Genomic DNA, 18,131 nt, shown 5'->3' with positions numbered 1-18,131 from the left:
CAATTTCCCCCCAAAACTAGAATAAATATCAGTGTAAATGCACATGTATATGATCCAAACAATTTTTTAGCATCAACATCATACAAAAAATGCACATTTATTTCAACCCCGCAATACAATCTGATACCCAAACATAGCCCTTAAAATAAACAAATGTCCAGGCAAGTGACCAGGAAGATCATTTCTCATAATCACAGTGGAATGCAGAGTCTTTTTATAGTTCTGTAGTTTAGCAGTAGGCTCATTCAGCTCCCTGCACTTCCCAGCAGTACACATCAGGGGGCAATGTTCACTACAAATACAGCCTACATTCACACATAACACCATTCATTTGCTTTAACCTATATCAGGTGTGAGCAAATAATATATGGCACATTGTTTTTGCAACAAACGGTCTCAAATTCTTAAGGTAAAATAAACTAAACATAACAATGTAATACATATACGTGAAGAAACAAATAATACTTCATATTTGCCAATTAAGCAAATAGATTTTTCTATATTTTCCCTTTGGCACATTTCTTCCCATGTCAGGGTTGTAACAGAGCCCAATATTTACAAAATGTATCTACTATTGCTCATCTAGAGTTTAGTAATACAGGCTTGGTTTTGCCAAAATATTAAAAAGCTGTACCGTTTCATCTCAAGTTGTTCTTGCATGCAAGGCAGTATCTGGAACACCGAAGAAACCTTTCAAGGAACAGATACAGTATGTCCAAGGTTGTGGAACATGTTCTCCTCTATTAGTATCCACAAAAGCACACTCAGTTGAAAAATTTAAAATGGATTTTACAAAAACATAGCAGCTGTTCCAGCTGGATCAGGAGCAGGTTGTACTGGTTATTTATCTGCTAGTTGTGTTTGCTTATTTACTGTACAGATGATTTAAATTTAAAACGTATTTAAAAAAATTGTAACAGAATTTATTTGCATTTTTGTACAGATTTACAGGTCACCAAATCACCACATTAATGAGTCATGTTTTGACTTAATGACATCCAAGACAATTAGGAGGTATGCATGGTGCAGGTGTGGCAAAGAAGGAACAACCCCATGGTTTGGATCGGCTCCCAAACCGTGTTGTGTAAGGAAACTTAACCCAGGCACGGTTAGTGAAACACTGAGCACCACTATGGCATCAACCACCCTCCGTACAGAAGTGTTGCAATCTTCTGATTTACCAACTTCCCCACGGCCTCCTCTACTTCTCTTGCATTTCCTTATTTATTTGTTCTACTGTACATGTCCTTGAGTTCTTTTAACATCCCCCTCAAAGGTATGTCAACTGCAATCACCTGTCCGTCATAGAGCACCAGATACTGTATTGCGAAATGGGAACACAAAATATTGTCTGCGATTAAACGCTGTAGAAGCTTTACTGGAAATATTGCGACATAGTCTTTGTTTGTGCCAATAGTTCCAGGAACACACTTGTTGATCACCAAACATCAGCCAGCAATCCGATATGTCCAGTAGATGCTGCAAATAATTCCTCTTAAGAGTTTATTGTATTGCATCATGCACAATAGAAGAAGCAGCATTGTAGTCAAGATGCAGATGTTGTTTCTCAGGATTGTGCCTTTGAATCTGTTCCAAGACCAGAGCTGACAAGTCTTGAAGTTCCACATGTTCATTCCCAGCTGCCTGCTAAACTATCTGGGCCTTGTGGATCAGGGAGGCATGGGGACTGATCCCAGTGGGCCTGGGTTTAGGTCTGATTGTGCCGTTAGTCTGCTGATAGAGAGCACTGTGGGCCTCGGACACCTGGGAGCTGTTTGTCTCGCTGTCTTGGTCATCGGGGTGCTCCTGACTGGCAGGACCTCCCAAACCTTCGTCCACTTCATCCTCATCATCTGTTACCCGAGGGTAGTTGTAGTTCGGAGGAGGGTGCTGGTGGTTTTTGGAGACACTTCCTGGCCGTGAACCCCCGTCTGGTGGGATGATGGCGCTGCCGTTCAGCTGTCTCACAATCTCAGTGGACTGAAGGATTGGGAAGGCTGAAGGCGTGAGAGGAGGGTGAAATCGAGTTTCCTGATGAAAAAAACAGACAAACTTCATCAGCATTAGGTAAGTATGCAGAGGCTAATAAGCTTGCTCAGATGCATTCCACAATTTGGTTAAATCGTGTTTTGACTTGCCCAGAAATACGCATACACAAAGACACACTTACTAAAGAAATACTGCTGTTTCTCACGTATGACTCCACTCTGAGACGGTTCTCCTCGTCTCTATCCAGAATCCTTTCTCTTCCCCTCCGAGAGTTGTTGTTTAGGACTGGTCTGCCTAGGTAGTCGTACGCTCCCATTCCACTCCGTCCAATAGAGATAGTCGAGCGGCTGTCACGGCAGTGGGCCTGCTCCTGTCGGCACGGAAACACACGGTGATCAGTTTCACTCATTCACCAATTCATATTCTGCACCCTTTGTTTAAACTGTAGACACTTTTGTTCTAAAGATTGATTTGAAATAGTCATTCTGAGATTTCTTTTTTCATTTCAAATTAATTAAAGCAATAATATGTTAGTTTGCTTTCTTGCATATCTTGAAATATCATGTAACACTGTAATGGATCTCTAATTTCTAAATAATGTCAGAGCAAGAAAAAAACATTTATTAATTCACTTTGGTTTGAATAAAAAAAAAAGTTTTTCAAATGAACAACAAATTGTATTGTTCTTCCCAGTATAAAAATAAATCAAGTAGAATAATTCAAAAAAATGCAAGAGCTTTAAAATATTATAAGGTTCTATCATTTAATCATTTAAATTTTAACAAGGTCCCATGACATGGCCATTACTACTGATCATAATTCCATTGTTGAGGTCTACTAGAATAGATTTACATTGTTCAATGTTCCAAACTCACATTGGTTTCTCATACAGCATCTCTGTATAGTATGTGTATTCACTCTCTGTCCTAAACGGCTTGTTGGAGCTCCTGCCCCCCCCCCCCCCTCCCTATGAGCCCACTGTGCTCTGATTGGTCAGCTCGCCCACTCTGTTCTGATGAGTCCACCACCGTTACAATGGCGTTTGTTAGCAACCAGAAAATGACACCAGTAATGACAAACAGATGAGAATGCTGCGTGGGGTCTGGGTGCCGTGTTGGCGGGACGTTGCAGGGCTCGCTGCTCTGCCCTTTGAGGATCGAGGAGCGGACAGTGTGAGCTGGATTACTGGTGTCGTTTCCTGGTTGCTGCGTGGGGTCTGCGAGACAGCGAGACACCGCGGAACTCAGCCTGAGCACACACACACACTCACAGCCAGGCTGTGAGTGTGTGTGTGTGTGTGCGGAAATCCGCGGCTGAGAAAATATAAGGCTGAGTGAGTGTGTGTGTGTGTGTGAGGAGCTCCGCGGAGCCGTTACGTCAATATACTCGTTACGTCACCATACTCAGGAAGAAAAAAATGGAAAAAGAGAAATCTCCAACAAGGCGTTCTTGGGCAGCATAGACAGGTATTTTCTGTGTTAGAGTTTTACTCGCTACAGGTTGTACTTTGAGGGTTTGTGACTTTGCAGACCGTTTACATGCATAACAAGCTACATAACACACAAGGGGATGGGTAATAACCGGAAAGCATGACATGGGACCTTTAACACGTGGGTGTATAAGGCTTTTAATTACAGCTACTATATAAAACTAAAGGATTAACTGGAATAACTTTGTGCAGAACACCATGGGTGAGGTCAGCAGAATCACATGACACATAGACGACATTAAAGGGTAGGTTTGACATTTTTGGAGATATGCTTCTTTGCTTGCCTCACTGTAGTGTAGACATTTAAAAAGCCACCCATTAAACAAAAGGTCCCAAGAAAGAGGAGCATTAAAGTAGCAGAAAGGTTTTTAAAGGGTTATCGTTATTATTATTATCCGAGATGCACTACATTCAGATTTGAAATGTAAAACGTAGACTGACCCCGAGGGAAGACAGGCTGGTCCTTAGGGTCCCCCCCACCCTCAGAGGGATGTTTTCCTCCGTCTGAAAGGAAACAGAGAGCTGGATTAGATGAGTGAAAAGTCTGTGCAACTAACATAAAACCTTTTCCAAACTTCCCTCACTTGTAGGTAGGGCAAGATGAGCGACAGACGAGATATTATCATTTGACTGACTGCATTATAATTCATCTCAGTATAAATTCTGAATGAGAATCCCTGCATAAATGATTATGTGAAACATATGGGACCAGCAATCCTGAATCAGGTCGTGCACACAAAGGATAAAACCCAACATGATGCTGCAGTGCTCAGTGTATAAAGAATAATTCAGTAATAGTACCGCTCCTCTGGCATCTGTGCTGACAGAGTTCATCCTCCTGATAGAAGCAACCCTCGCCAGAGTGTTTATTTCCTCCCTGCAAGAAAAAAGGGAACAAGAAGATATTTAAATGATTTAAGAAATAGACTGTGGATCATCCATATTTTTGAGCATTTTAAGATTTTACAGCATGTTATAACATCTTTGCTGTTATTTTCCACATCCAGCACACTCATGTATTACTTAATTTGACACATGTTGTCTAACTGTCAGTGCTAATATGGTCAGTAGCCCTGAGTAACTCCACTCTTAGTTATTCTTATTGACGTAATCTTCCCTGAGGATATCATTAATGTATCATCTCATTTTATCTCATCTTAATTACAAAATCCCAACATACTTCTTCTGAGTCAGCTCCCTCTCCAGCTTCCTGTTCTTCCGTTTGTGATGACAAGTGACACAGATGATGACGATAAGCATCAGGATCAGCAGCCCCCCCGCCGCGCCCCCGATGAAGATCATTGGCATTTTCTCAAACAAGCTCGGCTCCTGGGGGGAGTCTGCAAAAGAGGTCGGGGGGGGATTAGATGGATGCGTACATGTATTCTCATTGTAAGTGTTGTAATTACTTTGTTGTCATGTACCTCCCACAGTAATCTCCACCTCCGCCTTCCCCACTCCCACGTCGTTTTCCGCCACACACTGGTAGATGCCTTTATCTGACGAGCTAAGGGGTCGCCCAAAAACTAGTGTTCCATTAGGGTGGAGGATAACTCCCTCCGGCAACTCTCCCCCAACTCTGTAAAGAAGACAAAACAGAGTTATAGTGCATTTATATCAACATATGGACCCCTTACTTTATTATCTTGGTCATGTGATGATCTGAGTTCCCTTTTTAAGAATTGCAACATCTCTTCAGAGATGGCAAAAGTACACACATCCTTTACTCAAGCAGAAGTACAGATACTGGTGTTTGAAAATACTCTGTTAAAAGTAGAAGTACTGACTAAACTTCTTTACTCAAGTAAAAGTAAAGTGTTGGCTTCGAAATGTGCTTAAGTAAAAAGTAACTACCAACTGTTTTATAGAGTAACATGGCCTCCCTTTATATTAATAGAACAATAATGTTCCATGCTGAACAACGGCAAAATGACAAAGTTTTCATTGGTCCCTCTTCTTAAGAGAAGACCAGGAAATGATGGATACACGGATCGAGTTCAAATCAATAGGCACGCAACGACTCTAAATAATAATGATCACGCCACCAAACACAGATTAAAACTAAAGTAACCAGCCTGTTTGGAAAATGTAAGAAGTAGAAAGTACAGGTATTTGTGTTAAAAATGTAAGAAGGAAAAGTAAAAAGTCGTCAGAAAAATAAGTAGTGGAGTAAAGCACTGACACATTACCCTGAGTCACACTGCCAGGAAAAATGTACTTAAGTACAGTAATGAAGTATTTGTACTGCACTACTTCCCACCTCTGTATCTCTCACTATATTTCGCAGAGTAGCTTTTAATGTTAGAGAACAAATACTACGATGAGGTAGGGTGCTGAATACTGGATACAACCTCACTATCCCCCCAAAAAGTAAGCCACTTATTCAACAAAACAAAAAAGACATGACCCCTTTTTATACAATCACTCACACAGTCCCTCATAAAGTTAATGTTTGTTTATAGTTGGTCAGGTTTCGGCCACAAAATCTGCTGTTTATTTCAAACTTACTGTGAAACCATTTTTTTTAAATGATGTTAAGTTGCTTTTGTGTGATTGTTCAGTTACATAGGTTATCAGAATCTGCATTCATTTCCATTAAATTGCTCTTTTTGTTTGTTTGGCCTTGAGGTAAAATAAAGCCACGTAAGGCACTCTCTGAATCCTGATTTGTCCCTTTGGGGCTACTGTAGAAACATGGCAAGCAACATGGCCGACAGCGTGAACAGGACCCACTTCCTATCTACAGTATGAAGATATGAAAGGGCTCATAAGGGAACCAAAACAGAAGGCATTGGGTTAATATACTCTAATAAAAAAGCATCTACTATCCCATTTCTACCAATAGATCCCCGATAGCCGACACTGTGGACTTTTAATTGTTGGGATTGGGAAATACAAAGGTATTTCCTGGCAGTGTGACTCAGGGCGATGTGCTGATGAGCGACTCCAGGGTGTTGCCTCGGTGTTGTTGTTTTGAGCACATTTAATTGAATCCGTTTGAACAGACTTTACCTTTTTGTCTGCCTATTGCTGTGAACTTTAACAACATGTGAACATTGCCTCAGAAATACTGGGTGTATTCCAACTATAGGAACACATGCAGTGAAACAAACCTGTTCACATTACACTCACCCTTTCTACAAGCAGGAAATATGAACTCTGTGTTTGTACATAACATCTGATAACATCTTGATCAAATCCACACATCTGTCTTCTTCTTCCTCCTCCTCTCACCCCAACCCCTGTGCTACCTGCTGCCCCATTTCACCTCTCTTGTTCGGGCCGATCATCCCTTTCCCTTTTCCTTTCATCCCCCCTTCCTCCCTCCTTCGTGTGAAACCATCTCATCTGTCTGCTCTCGGCACAAGCCGCAACAGGACACTGTGACAGCAGCTATTACTTCACCTGCCGCCTTTTATTGACAAAGCCAACAGGTTTGCCCAGTGCTGCAGTCATCTGTGTGTGTGTGTGTGTGTGTGTGTGTTTGTGTGTGTGTGTGTGTGTGTGTGTGTGTGTGTGCGTGCGTGCGTGCGTGCGTGTGTGCGTGCGTGCGTGTGTGTCTGAGAAATGCGTGTGGAAGAGAGGTTTCCTTGTAACTAGAGATTCAGAGTGCTGTCATGGCCCTGTGTATGTGTGTGTACATGCTCAATCAGGTGTGAGTCTAGTAAGCCTTACTCAAAAACCAAATCTTTGAGGTGTGTTCCTGTGACTAACAATGAAAGGTAAGTTAAACATCACCTGGCACAAAATCACTTCAAACCACACCAAACTTGTTTACATAATATTCTTTAAATTGAAGATACCTATGCCCCATCTGTTGGTAAGGAATTTCTCCCTGGGGCAAAACTGTCACTTCTCATACTTCCATGAGAGACTTACAGTCATTTTGTGGCTCACACTTTTGAGCCAAACTCTATGCCACACCCTGAGAATATATTGATTCAGTTCATGAAACGGCTTAAAGATGACACCAGGTGACTCAAGCAGAAGAAGTGAGGAATCTCAGTCAAACCCTCGTCTGAGTTTAAAACCACGCATGGACACAGGAAGTGACAACGCTGGGACTCTGATTAGGTCATGTGGAAAGGATGGTGAAGAAACAGGACTACATTGTATTTGACATACAGTCTAATCAGCCGGTATCTGTATAGACCTCCTCAGTATCTGTAAGACAAATACATCTCATGGCTCGTTTATGAATCTGGCAAACTACTCTTATCCTATTCTATCTGTCTTGTCCGTATCATATCAATAATTCAAATCAAAGTTTAGGAATATTTTATAAACAGACTAAACAAACCTATATCAAAATACCATTTCGACAATATAATTAAAAACATGGTCTTTTGTTATTTCTTTAAAATCATTATATAGGTTTGTAGTGTCATATTTACTTGTATGACACTTCTTATCTCTTTCCTGGTATGTATTATTATTTCAGCCCCTGCACAGGACTTCGGTAAATCCTTACCTTGAAAATATTATTTTAAATATTTGTTTTAAAACATATTTATCATAAAGTTTGTAGCTATTTAAAATTAGGCCTTTGATCAAAAAGGTTGAATAATTCACGGGAGGGCAAATTTGATTCTATGCTTTCTGCCCTATTGCTTCAACTAACATTGTTTACTTATTGTTTAATATTACAATTATTTTTTTTAAATAGGTAATTGAAAAGTTGAATTTGTTTCCCTGAGCCTATATTTACAGTGTATGTCAATGTGCTTTATATGACTTGCTCTGTGAGAGAGTTAAGAAGAGCAGGCGAGATCATAAAAACATCCTGGTCACATGGAGGCATTTTTACTTTCACATTTGCCTGAGGATGACCTGGAAACATTTGTACAACCCACTGGGAAAATTATAGTGAAATAATTGGTATGAGTTATGGGAAAAGTAACAGTGACCAGACACATCAGACAGTTAGTCACACGACTTCCAGACAGCCAGAGGGAGGCAGGCCTTCTGTACCTGAGCCAGGTGAAGCTGTGTGGTTTGGGGTTTCCTCCGCTCACACACCTCAGGGCAGCATTCTCCAAACCCTCCAACCAGTCTTCAGCGAAGCCAGACACCTCTGCATCTGGAGGGTCTGAGAGGAGGAGGAGGAGAAGAAGAACATAAATACACAAACAGAGATTCAATGAAAAGCAGATAAAGATATTACAAAATATACTCATAGGCAGAGATGGCAAAAGTAAACACATCCTTTAGTCAAGTAGAAGTACAGATACTCGTGTTTAAAAATACTCTGGTAAAAGTTGAAGTACTGACTAAACTTCTTTACTCAAGTAAAAGTAAAGAAGTACTTTACTGGCTTCGAAATGTACTCAAGTAAAAAGTACCCATAACTACCAACTGTTTTATAGAGTAACTGGTAACTGGACCTCACTTTATATTAATAGAGCATTAAATATCTTCTATTTCAAATTGTAAAAATGTCATTGTTAGCTAATGAATGTTTCAACACTGAACAACCACCACTTAGAACACAAGCAAAGAAGAAGTGGGGACAGGGAAAACAAACGCCTAGGCTACTTTGTAGATTGTAGGGTGAATCTACCTCTTCCTTGGTAACAACACAACAATTATTATGGTAATGTTTAAAAAGATAAAAATGTAAGTAACCAGCCTGTTTTGAAAATGTAAGAAGTATAGAGTACAGGTATTTGTGTTAAAAATGTAAGAAGTAAAAGTAGAAAGTCGTCAGAAAAATAAGTAGTGGAGTAAAGTACTGATACCAGAAAAAGATACTTAAGTACAGTAACGAAGTATTTGTACTCCACTACTTCCCACCTCTGCTCATAGGGATTCAAATAATAGCGTGTTTATGAAGAGTGTTTTTAGAAGGGATTAAAAACATTTGAATGGTCAAGCTTCAAGCTGATGCAATTACGAAAGACTATACTTCCAATGAATGCAACATTTCACAGGAAGCTAAAAATAAAACGCAAAAGCCAAAGTTCAGTCATATCCTGTTACCAACCACAGAATGATCATGTCGTAGGGTACAAGAGGAACTACATTCTTTAAAAGATAATGTTTTTTCACCTTGAACATCTTTGAGGAAAGGAAATGTGATAAGCTGAAGAAATGCGGGCACTGCAAATCAAACGAATAGATAAATGTGGAGTGTAAAAGCTTTACAGTGCTTATCTAGTATCTTCCGGATTAAAAAAGACATATATAAAACAGGAAGTTAAGCTATTAAATGTCTCCCAATGTCGAAACAATTTTTTTTTGTAGATGTTCTTTACATGTTTTTCACCATGTGTGTGTTTTTAAAGGTTCCCTATTATACTGTTTTTCATCAATATATTATAGGTCTCAGATATATACAGAACATGTCTCTGAAGTGTTTGGCTGAAATACCCAACAGATCACCCATTGTAGCATCCCATAATCCCCTCTGTTTCAGCCCTGTTTCAAAAGTGCTGATTATCTGTCTGTTACTTTAGGCTGCTTTTACACGGGAACGTTTGCGTTTATGCACAGTATGCGCTTTCAAAAAAGTCTTCCGTTCACATGCATTCGTTTCATTTAACGTGTCTGTTCAAACGAGACCGCTGGAAACGCTGTAGTACATATGCCGGGACTGTAAGTGGCGCTGTAACTTCCGCCACAAAATACACCAAAAGCAGCGAAGAAGACCCCGGAGCATGGCCCGGAGCAATGTTGCCATGGCTACCCTTCTGTTTATGCCCCGCGGTGGATTTAGCAACATGTAGTAGTTCATGTAATTCTCCATGTCCACTTGTTGCTGATGGTTGTGGTAGAGGAGCTGTAGATTTTGCACTAACATCTGTAGCATGGTCGAGCTGTAGATGTTGTACTAACATCTGTAGCATGGTCAGTAGCAGTAGCACTAGCAGTAGCTACTGGCCATGCTACAGCAGTGAGCAGCAGAGGTGGGGAGAGGTGGGGAGAGGTGGGGCTATCGTTATTTTTTCAGGAAATATTCGTATAGAGGCGATTACACGGACTCGTTTGACCCCCCAGAGAGTTTCGTTTGCAAATCTATCCACCTTGGGACCCGTTATCGTTTGTGGGGTCCGTTTGTTACGGCCTCGTGTAAATAATAGGGCTATACGTAAGAGAAACTATGCAGATACAAGCCGTTTCGTTCTCGTGTAAATGTGGCCTTAGATGAAAATAAGGAGCCACTCCCCACGCCCCTCTGAGAGATATTTGGTTAAAAAGAGGAGATTCAGGTGATAAGGTGGGGGGGGGTTACCTTGGTTGGTTATTGGCTAATGGTTACACAAGCCATGTCGTCATGACATCATAAAGTGGCCAAAACCTGATCAGCTCATTTTCAGACAGGTTTCTATATAAATGGATCAGGACAAAAAGAGAGAGAATCTTTTTTCCTGAAACTTTCAGAATCTCTTTACACAGAGGGGACACATGTTTATGTATAAAAGACATGAACAAGTGGATTTTGCATAATAGGTGACCTTTAATGTAACACTGCCTCTGTGTAGTGCTGATGAATACTCACAGTGCACCACCAGCTTGTTTCTGATCTTGCGGGTGCCCTTTAGAGTCGGATGCCACACTATACAGTCCAGCCTCTTGCCATTCATGTTCCTGAGGGGGTGTAGGGAGTAGTGCGAGGTGACGGCCCCGTTATCGGAGGTGCGATTGGTGGACTGGCCATTCAGGTCGGTTTCCCAGGAGAGGCGGGGAGGCGGGCGGGCCACAGAGCGACAGGAAGCGGCCTGCCGGTAGGACTGGCCCTCCACCAGGATCACAGGGTCCAAGGAGGAGATGGGAATGGCTGGGGGGGGAATTGTTACAATGTTTGATCAGATGGAAGATAATGATAAGTCAGCACACTGAATAGTTAGAGTGGAATGCACACATAGACTTAGAGAGAGATCTAAAGGTGCTTTAAAAAATCTTGCAATTTGACAGAAAGACAGTTTTCCATAAGATTTAAAACCGTTTTGGCGGTTTAACATGACTTTAGTGACTCTGTGTTTTTCTTATTAGTCTGTAGTGGGCTCAGGTAGAGAATAGTGATGTCATATGTCCTGCTTAACAGGACTGTTAAATTAAGTGGTTATATTACCTGAATAATAAACAATTTAGCTTTCTTTCCTAACTTTAACAGTTTTTGTTGCTTATTTTCCCACAAACATAAAAGTCCCGTGACTCCTATATAAATCACATTTTGCTTCCTGACCTGGAGTTTATTACCTTATAAGGGTTGTAACTTGTGTATTTCAACTCACTGAAATAAGATAATAAGTGAGTATGTTTATTGTGTCATATTTACTTCCTTATTAGTCATGTAGTAAAGCTCAATATCTCTTTACTATGTGAATTTAGTTGTGCAATATTGAAAATAAAACAACAAAACAGTTAGTCATGTAATTGTCATGCAATGTATTTTGCAATATGTGTTTTCCAGCAGAAAGAGACTTCTAAGCTGATTTTATTTTGTGTATTTGACCATTTGAAGGGACTCACTCCACACGGTGAGTGACATCTCTGTGTCAAAGTTTCCAGAGGGATAGGTGATGATGCGGCACAGATATTTCCCCTCATCTGAGACCTCGGTGCTCATGATGACCAGAGACGAGTCCACGGTGGGTTCACTGCTTTGAAAGCGCACACGTTGAGACCACGCTCCAAACGCTGCAGAGGGAAAGAAAAGAGGGAGAGAGTCAGAAAGTGTTAACTGACCATGTGACACAAATAATTAAGCCCAGCAAGTTGAAAACAGACCCCAGGCTTTCTTTTGTCACTTTCAGTTCCATACACATGATGCACGCGCTCTTGCAAGAAATTACATTAACATTCTGGGCGTTTAGCTCACAGTCTCATCCAGCATGTCTCACACTCACAATGGGTGCAAGATTCAAAAATAAACGGTGCAAAGAGCAGAATCTGTGATATCACAGTCAGTTTCTCATTCATCAGATTGTGGTGAACACCTGGCTTAAAGCTCTGTTCCACTTATGAGTTGGAAAACCATGATAGGAGAGTTTCTCACTGTGAGGAAAGGGGAAGTTAAATCTTAAATATTTGTTAGCATGATCTAGGCGCCCACCTGTCTGTCCATTAGTGTGGTGTGCAGTGACGATCTGGTCCTTGGTGGCATCTGGCTTCTCCTTGTACCATGTGACCTGCACCACGGTGTCGCCGGGCAACAGTTGGTAGCGGCAGGGAAGGACGGTCTCCTTCTCTGACAAAGAGAGGATGGGTTCTTCTGTAGGAGGATCCAGAAAGTCTCCCTGTATCACTGTATGTAAAGGAGGAGAGGGGGGGTGAGTATTAACATCTGAGTGAATGACAAACAACTGCTTGTGCAAGTGGCTCGTGTCAGTATGAGTTAAATGTTAAATACCTGCTCTAACAGATCCCTGACCTTTGACCTCCAACCTGAACCTGTAGTTGTTTATAATTGCAATAGTTCAAAGATAAGGTCAGGAAAAAGCCCTAGTTGCTGTTATACACACTAACTAAACAGTTATTCTGCTTATTTTCCATTTGAAAAGAGAGTTGGTATATACGCGGCAGAAGCTAATGTTACAGAAGTGTGCGTTTCCCACGAAGAATGTGGTCTAGCCATACTTATTTATCTTGGCTGTCACTAAAGCCATATGCTTCTTGTCTGTTGCTATTTAGGCTTTGCAGAGTGAATTAAAAAGAAAATGACTATCATTTTGTTCCAAGCTTCTATTTGGTTATAATTGTAGATTTTCTCAGATTTCTCTCATATGTCTCCACTGCAAAGGAAGCTACAGTCAGCAGCTTATTAACTTTTGAAATACATATACCAACTGTTGAGATACTTGTATTTTGATTGAGTGTTTGCATCTTTTTAGTTACTTTACACTCCTACTCTACTTCATCGCAGAGGTAAATACTCTACTACATCTGATACCTTTGGTTGTGTTTCAGATTCAGATTAGCAATACAAAAAATATAATCAACAAATAAATGATGCAATGGGACAATTACAACATTTCTTAAAAAAATGAAGTAAAATGTGTAGTATTTCTACACTGTGGTGATTTATACTTAAATTGTACCTAAGTTTAAAGACAGCACGCATGGCTACGTTCCAGACTGTTACATGGCTGCTGGCTGTGGCTTCATATATCTAGTTTCTTTATGTTTCAAAGTTTCAGTGGCACTGTGTTTTCACGAGGTACAGTTTCATAGTGTTCTGGCCTTGGGTCAAAAAGGTTTAATGTGTGCAATATGGATCATGTGAAATCAGACTCAACGGTTGCATTTCAATATAGGAGGAGCACGGGGGGTGGGGGGGGGGTTCACAGAGTCCACACAGAGTGAAGACAGAGTGGAGGAAGTCGAGCGAGAACAAGGAGTCTATCAGTTGAAGCACCAGTGAAGATATGTTGCCTAACTAGTTGTTCGAGATAAGCTTTCAAAGCAAACTAATAGAGGGTTACCTCAGTGTCTGGACAGAGCGAGACGTTCAAGGCCTCAGGAAATGTGCAAGACATGAAAAACAGACGCTGCATAATGTGTGTGCCACACCATAAAGGCCAGCATGCATTGTGTTTTTCTGCTTTTCTCTCCTCATGTTTTTATGGAGACCAAGCACAAGATGTATGGGTAAAAAGGAAGATTGGGTTTGTATCTCTCAGAGGGAAGTTTCTCTTGGCACTCAAATTGAATACCGAAAAGTTCTGCATATGCAAATAAGTGTAATGTCTGCCTATGCTAAGATAAAACAATGGACAGGTTATCACATGCAGAGCACACAGCATACACAGTGACATGTGTTCTCTGCTTTGAACCCATCCTAATACCAGGAGCAGTGGGGTAAAGGTTGTGATTGGCCCCGGTGCAAATATTGTTTTGCCCCCCCCCCCATCGCCCCAAACATAAGCGCACGCTGATGCGCTCACACACGCACAGACATACATTCTCTCTTGTCATTTCTCTTTTGAGCGCCGCTCTTGTACTTTGGTTTGCTGTACATTATAAATGCAAGCTATTACATGTTTTATAATGCTACCGAACTTGCTGCTGCTAGCTACAGTACAGTACAGGTTGATTAAACGGTTCGCTCGTCACGCAAGGTATCACATGACATGAAAGGGAGCAAGGTCATTGGACAGACAAATTACAAATTAATTTAGGTTGCTTGGTTACTTTGAAGACTGCGTGAACCGGTCAATGCCCCAAAAAAAAAAATGTAAAAAGAAAATATATATATTTTTTAATTTCTTTTTTTGTATGGGCCCCTGGTCAGCTCTGGGCCCCAGTGCGTTGCACCGTCGATAGTTACGCCACTGACCAGGAGTCTAGTACTAGGAGCAGTGGGCAGCTATTGTACAGCGCCCGGGGAGCAATGGGAGTGACCGGTGCCTTGCTCAAGGGCACCACGGCAGAGCAGGAGGTGAACTGGGACCTCTCCAAGTAGAAGTCCAAACTCCATATTTAGGTCTGGTCGGGGACTTGAACCGACGACCCTACGGCTCACAGTCCAAGCCCCGATACTGACTGAGCCACTGCCGGACATCATCACAATGTGCTATTATCTTGTTGCTCTTGGCATCAGGCTTGTGTTGCTGGTGAGGGAATCTCATTTAGAAGGTGCCATTTCCTGATTGTGAGAATGAAGGAGAACAGCTGGCATATTTCAGCAGGTGATATTTAAATCCACAACACGACAGACCATGTGTTTCTAAGCTGAAATTCAATATGGTGGGTGTTTTTATCACTACAATGAGCTAATCAGTCAAAATAAGACGTTTAGAGCATTTTTCTCAGATCACTATTCCCGCTGTTTGCGATTTAATTAAACAGTTTCACTTCATTTTCAATTTCACTAATGTTATACCAAGATCTACATCTCAAAGTCACCGTTCAGTTGCTAGCATAGCTGGTAGCATTGTTGCAAGATAACTACTCTTAGTTTAGTTAAAGTTTACATTCCAATGTATTGCACATTTTAACCAACTTTGAAAAAATCTGCAAAATGATTGAATCTTTAACATTTTTGGCTTTTCAACTCATGCTTTTATCACTCACAAATTGAAAAAGCATATGAAAAGAAGTAGACGGAAACGCAGTAGCTGAAGTCGCCCTTGCAGCCACAGCAGTGCTTTGAGCTAAATAAGTGTTAGCGTGTTAGCATGCTAACATTTGCTAATCAGTGCTGAACATGAAGTTCTAGCTGAAGTCGATGGGATTGTCTTCAGTTTTGCTGTCATTTGATCATAAATCAAAACATCTGTCAAATTTCATTTTGACCTGTTGACCTGTTACAAAATATAAAAAGAATAGCTGAAAACGCAATGAGGGTAATACATAGAATGTGAAGTTACAGCAGTTAATTGAATGCGAGAACATGAAAACATTTCGGCACAGTTGTTTCCTGTGTTAGCACAAACCTAGTCTTAGTGCAGTTTTGATGACACTTTGATGTAATGTGTGAACATGACACGTGATTTTGAACCGTATACTGTCGGTCACACATAATTCTGTTGATCCACACTGAGCACCTAATGTGTAGGAATCTGTTTAGTAATGTCAGCAGGTTGGACGTGATTCATGCTTTTACCAGCAGAACTGATGAGTGTACTGTGCAGACAGGTGTGTTTTTCCATGAAAATGCGTGTGTGTGTGTGTGTGTGTGTGTGTGTGTGTGTGTGTGTGTGTGTGTGTGTGTGTGTGTGTGTGTGTGTGTGTGTGTTTCACCTGGAGCTTTAAGCCATACATTGAAATCTGCCTGTGCCGCATTACTGGAATAACACACCTGCTTTTTTGTATTGGATTGATTTGTATTACTATTCGCGACCTATTGTGTCAGATTTGCCCCAGTTTGCGACTCTTACAACCTCAGATCCAGTGCCTGGATACGGTTCCAGGTTCCTACTGTACGGACTGAGGCTGGAAAAAGGAGTCTTTCTTATTATGGTCCTTGGTCTTGGAATGACCTTCAATCACGCCTTAAACTGAGGGCACTCTATATCATGTTTTAAATTGAAGTTGTCTGAAGTCCTCACCACCAGCTGCTCTTGCAGTAACAAGTAGTGTACTTTTTTTATTGTCCTAATGTGCACAATGTAGTGACTGCTTTTTCGTCTTTTGTTTTCTTAGTTATGTTCTCTGTATTTTATATGTTTGTGTTATGTGTTATGTGTTATGTGTAACGTTGCTGCCTTCTTGGCCAGGTCACCATTGAAAATGAGATTTTATCTCAATGTTTTTATCTGGTTAAATAAAGGTTAAATAAAAAAAAAAATACTAGTATCTATGATGTTATCTTATGATTGTTTGACAGTTTTTTAATTGTGGCACCTTTTTGAAGAATAATGGGCTGATCAACTGGTACATAATACATGTACTGTAAACAATGCAGTAGAAAGTATTTTCCAGGCTGACAGATAACTACTGCATTTACAGCATGTACACACACATTTAGGCTTAAGCCACACACAAGGAGGGTCCATGCAGTTCCTGTGAATCAGGCAGGAGGGGGGGGGGGGGGGGGGGGGGGGTGGGGGGGGGGGGTGGGGGGGGGGCTGATCAACAGCAACCTGTTTATCCAGAAATGTCAGACATGTGTTTTCTTTAACGGCACTAAGTCTACAAGCTGCTCCCCTGCCCAGAGCATACAGAACTTAACTTGTAAATAAACATGACATACTGTAGGTCATCTTTCATACACAAGAACACTAAAGGTCACACAATCATTTAGGAGATAAAGCCTCTAATAAGGTCACGCTTTGGCATATCATATCTGACACCAGACTATGAGGTTTTAAAATAATACTATACTTCTGCATGATATCACTTTTTACAGACGCCATTGAAAAGCCACAGATTCTTACCACAGATCCGGAGGACACAGAGACACAGAGACAGTGTGTTCAGCAGAGATGTCATTCTCCTCGGCAGATACTGTTAACTGTGCACAAGCTGGGACAATATCAGCGTTGAAATAAAGATCATCAGTCCAGGAGAAGGTATCCTAAACACAGTCATGCATGTAGCACTGAGGCAGACTCATGACTCCATCCTTAATCCCTCCCAAAGTCCTGTCCTGGGTGAGAAATGTTAGCGTTTAAACTGCTTATAAAGTCAAATAAAAATCCTTTCAGTTTGATAACGTGTTGGTTTATCAAGCCCATGCCATAATGATTGCTCTTTAGAGAAAAAGAAGGCGCAGCTTAACCTGTTACACCTATACACCTGTTGAGCTACACCCCTCTCTCTCTCTCTCTGACACACACACACCTTCCCACTCCTGCACACACACACACACGTTTGCATCAGAAGTCACCAATCCGGTTTGTACATGACAGTTATTTTCTCGTCTTTACTTGCTCTGATCAGGCAGGTGAAAGAAGACACGGAGTGGCAGTTTAAAGGCTGGATTTTATACAAGGCTGACACCAAGACAAAAGCTGCCTCCTCCCAAAGGAGAAAAACAAATTAAGCCATTACATTTAAAAGGGATATAATCCTAGTTAACACCCCAGAAAAGAATTCCATAATCTGAAAAACAGGAATACACAGGACATACCTACTTTGTAGATGGTTTGTCCTGCATTGTTTTCCCCCACATGACCACAACACTTCGGAAACCTATTTTTTTAAATCTAACTAAATGGCTTTTCAGACATAAATCTTTTGCAGCCTCATACAAACTGTACGTTGCCAA

At 41.0% G+C, this 18,131-nt stretch overlaps 1 protein-coding gene across 2 annotated transcripts; it reads right to left on the bottom strand.

Moving 5' to 3' along the window:
- Positions 1–71: 71 nt before the first annotated feature.
- Positions 72–17,658, bottom strand: nectin4a (nectin cell adhesion molecule 4a). 2 transcript variants are annotated; one of them, XM_034136415.1, is made up of 11 exons: positions 17,299–17,658; positions 12,534–12,725; positions 11,951–12,118; positions 10,977–11,255; positions 8,450–8,567; positions 4,903–5,057; positions 4,659–4,818; positions 4,280–4,355; positions 3,920–3,982; positions 2,195–2,359; positions 72–2,031 (listed from the first exon to the last, which is right to left on the bottom strand). In XM_034136415.1, exons 1-11 carry the CDS (start codon positions 17,351–17,353, stop codon positions 1,648–1,650), a joined length of 1,815 nt encoding a protein of 604 aa, XP_033992306.1. In that variant the 5' UTR covers positions 17,354–17,658; the 3' UTR covers positions 72–1,647. The 2 variants fall into 2 exon arrangements, with proteins under 2 accessions (XP_033992306.1, XP_033992304.1); XM_034136413.1 differs by having other exon boundaries at positions 2,171–2,359; positions 17,299–17,655.
- Positions 17,659–18,131: the final 473 nt, after the last annotated feature.

This window comes from Trematomus bernacchii, unplaced genomic scaffold (genome assembly GCF_902827165.1).
Source record: "Trematomus bernacchii unplaced genomic scaffold, fTreBer1.1, whole genome shotgun sequence".
Lineage (NCBI taxonomy): Eukaryota > Metazoa > Chordata > Actinopteri > Perciformes > Nototheniidae > Trematomus > Trematomus bernacchii.
Note: the sequence above shows the minus strand (reverse complement) of the source record. Positions and strands in the feature narration are given on the sequence as shown.

What these genes read in the sequence shown, in the direction of transcription:
- nectin4a (XM_034136413.1), bottom strand. Translation starts at nt 17,353, where the DNA reads ATGACATCTCTGCTGAACACACTGTCTCTGTGTCTCTGTGTCCTCCGG. An exon ending in AAACAAGCTGGTGGTGCACT is followed by an intron (nt 8,568 to 10,976) that starts GTGAGTATTCAT and finishes TCCTCCTCTCAG; the next exon opens with ACCCTCCAGATGCAGAGGTG. An exon ending in AGGGAGCTGACTCAGAAGAA is followed by an intron (nt 4,356 to 4,658) that starts GTATGTTGGGAT and finishes TTTTTCTTGCAG; the next exon opens with GGAGGAAATAAACACTCTGG.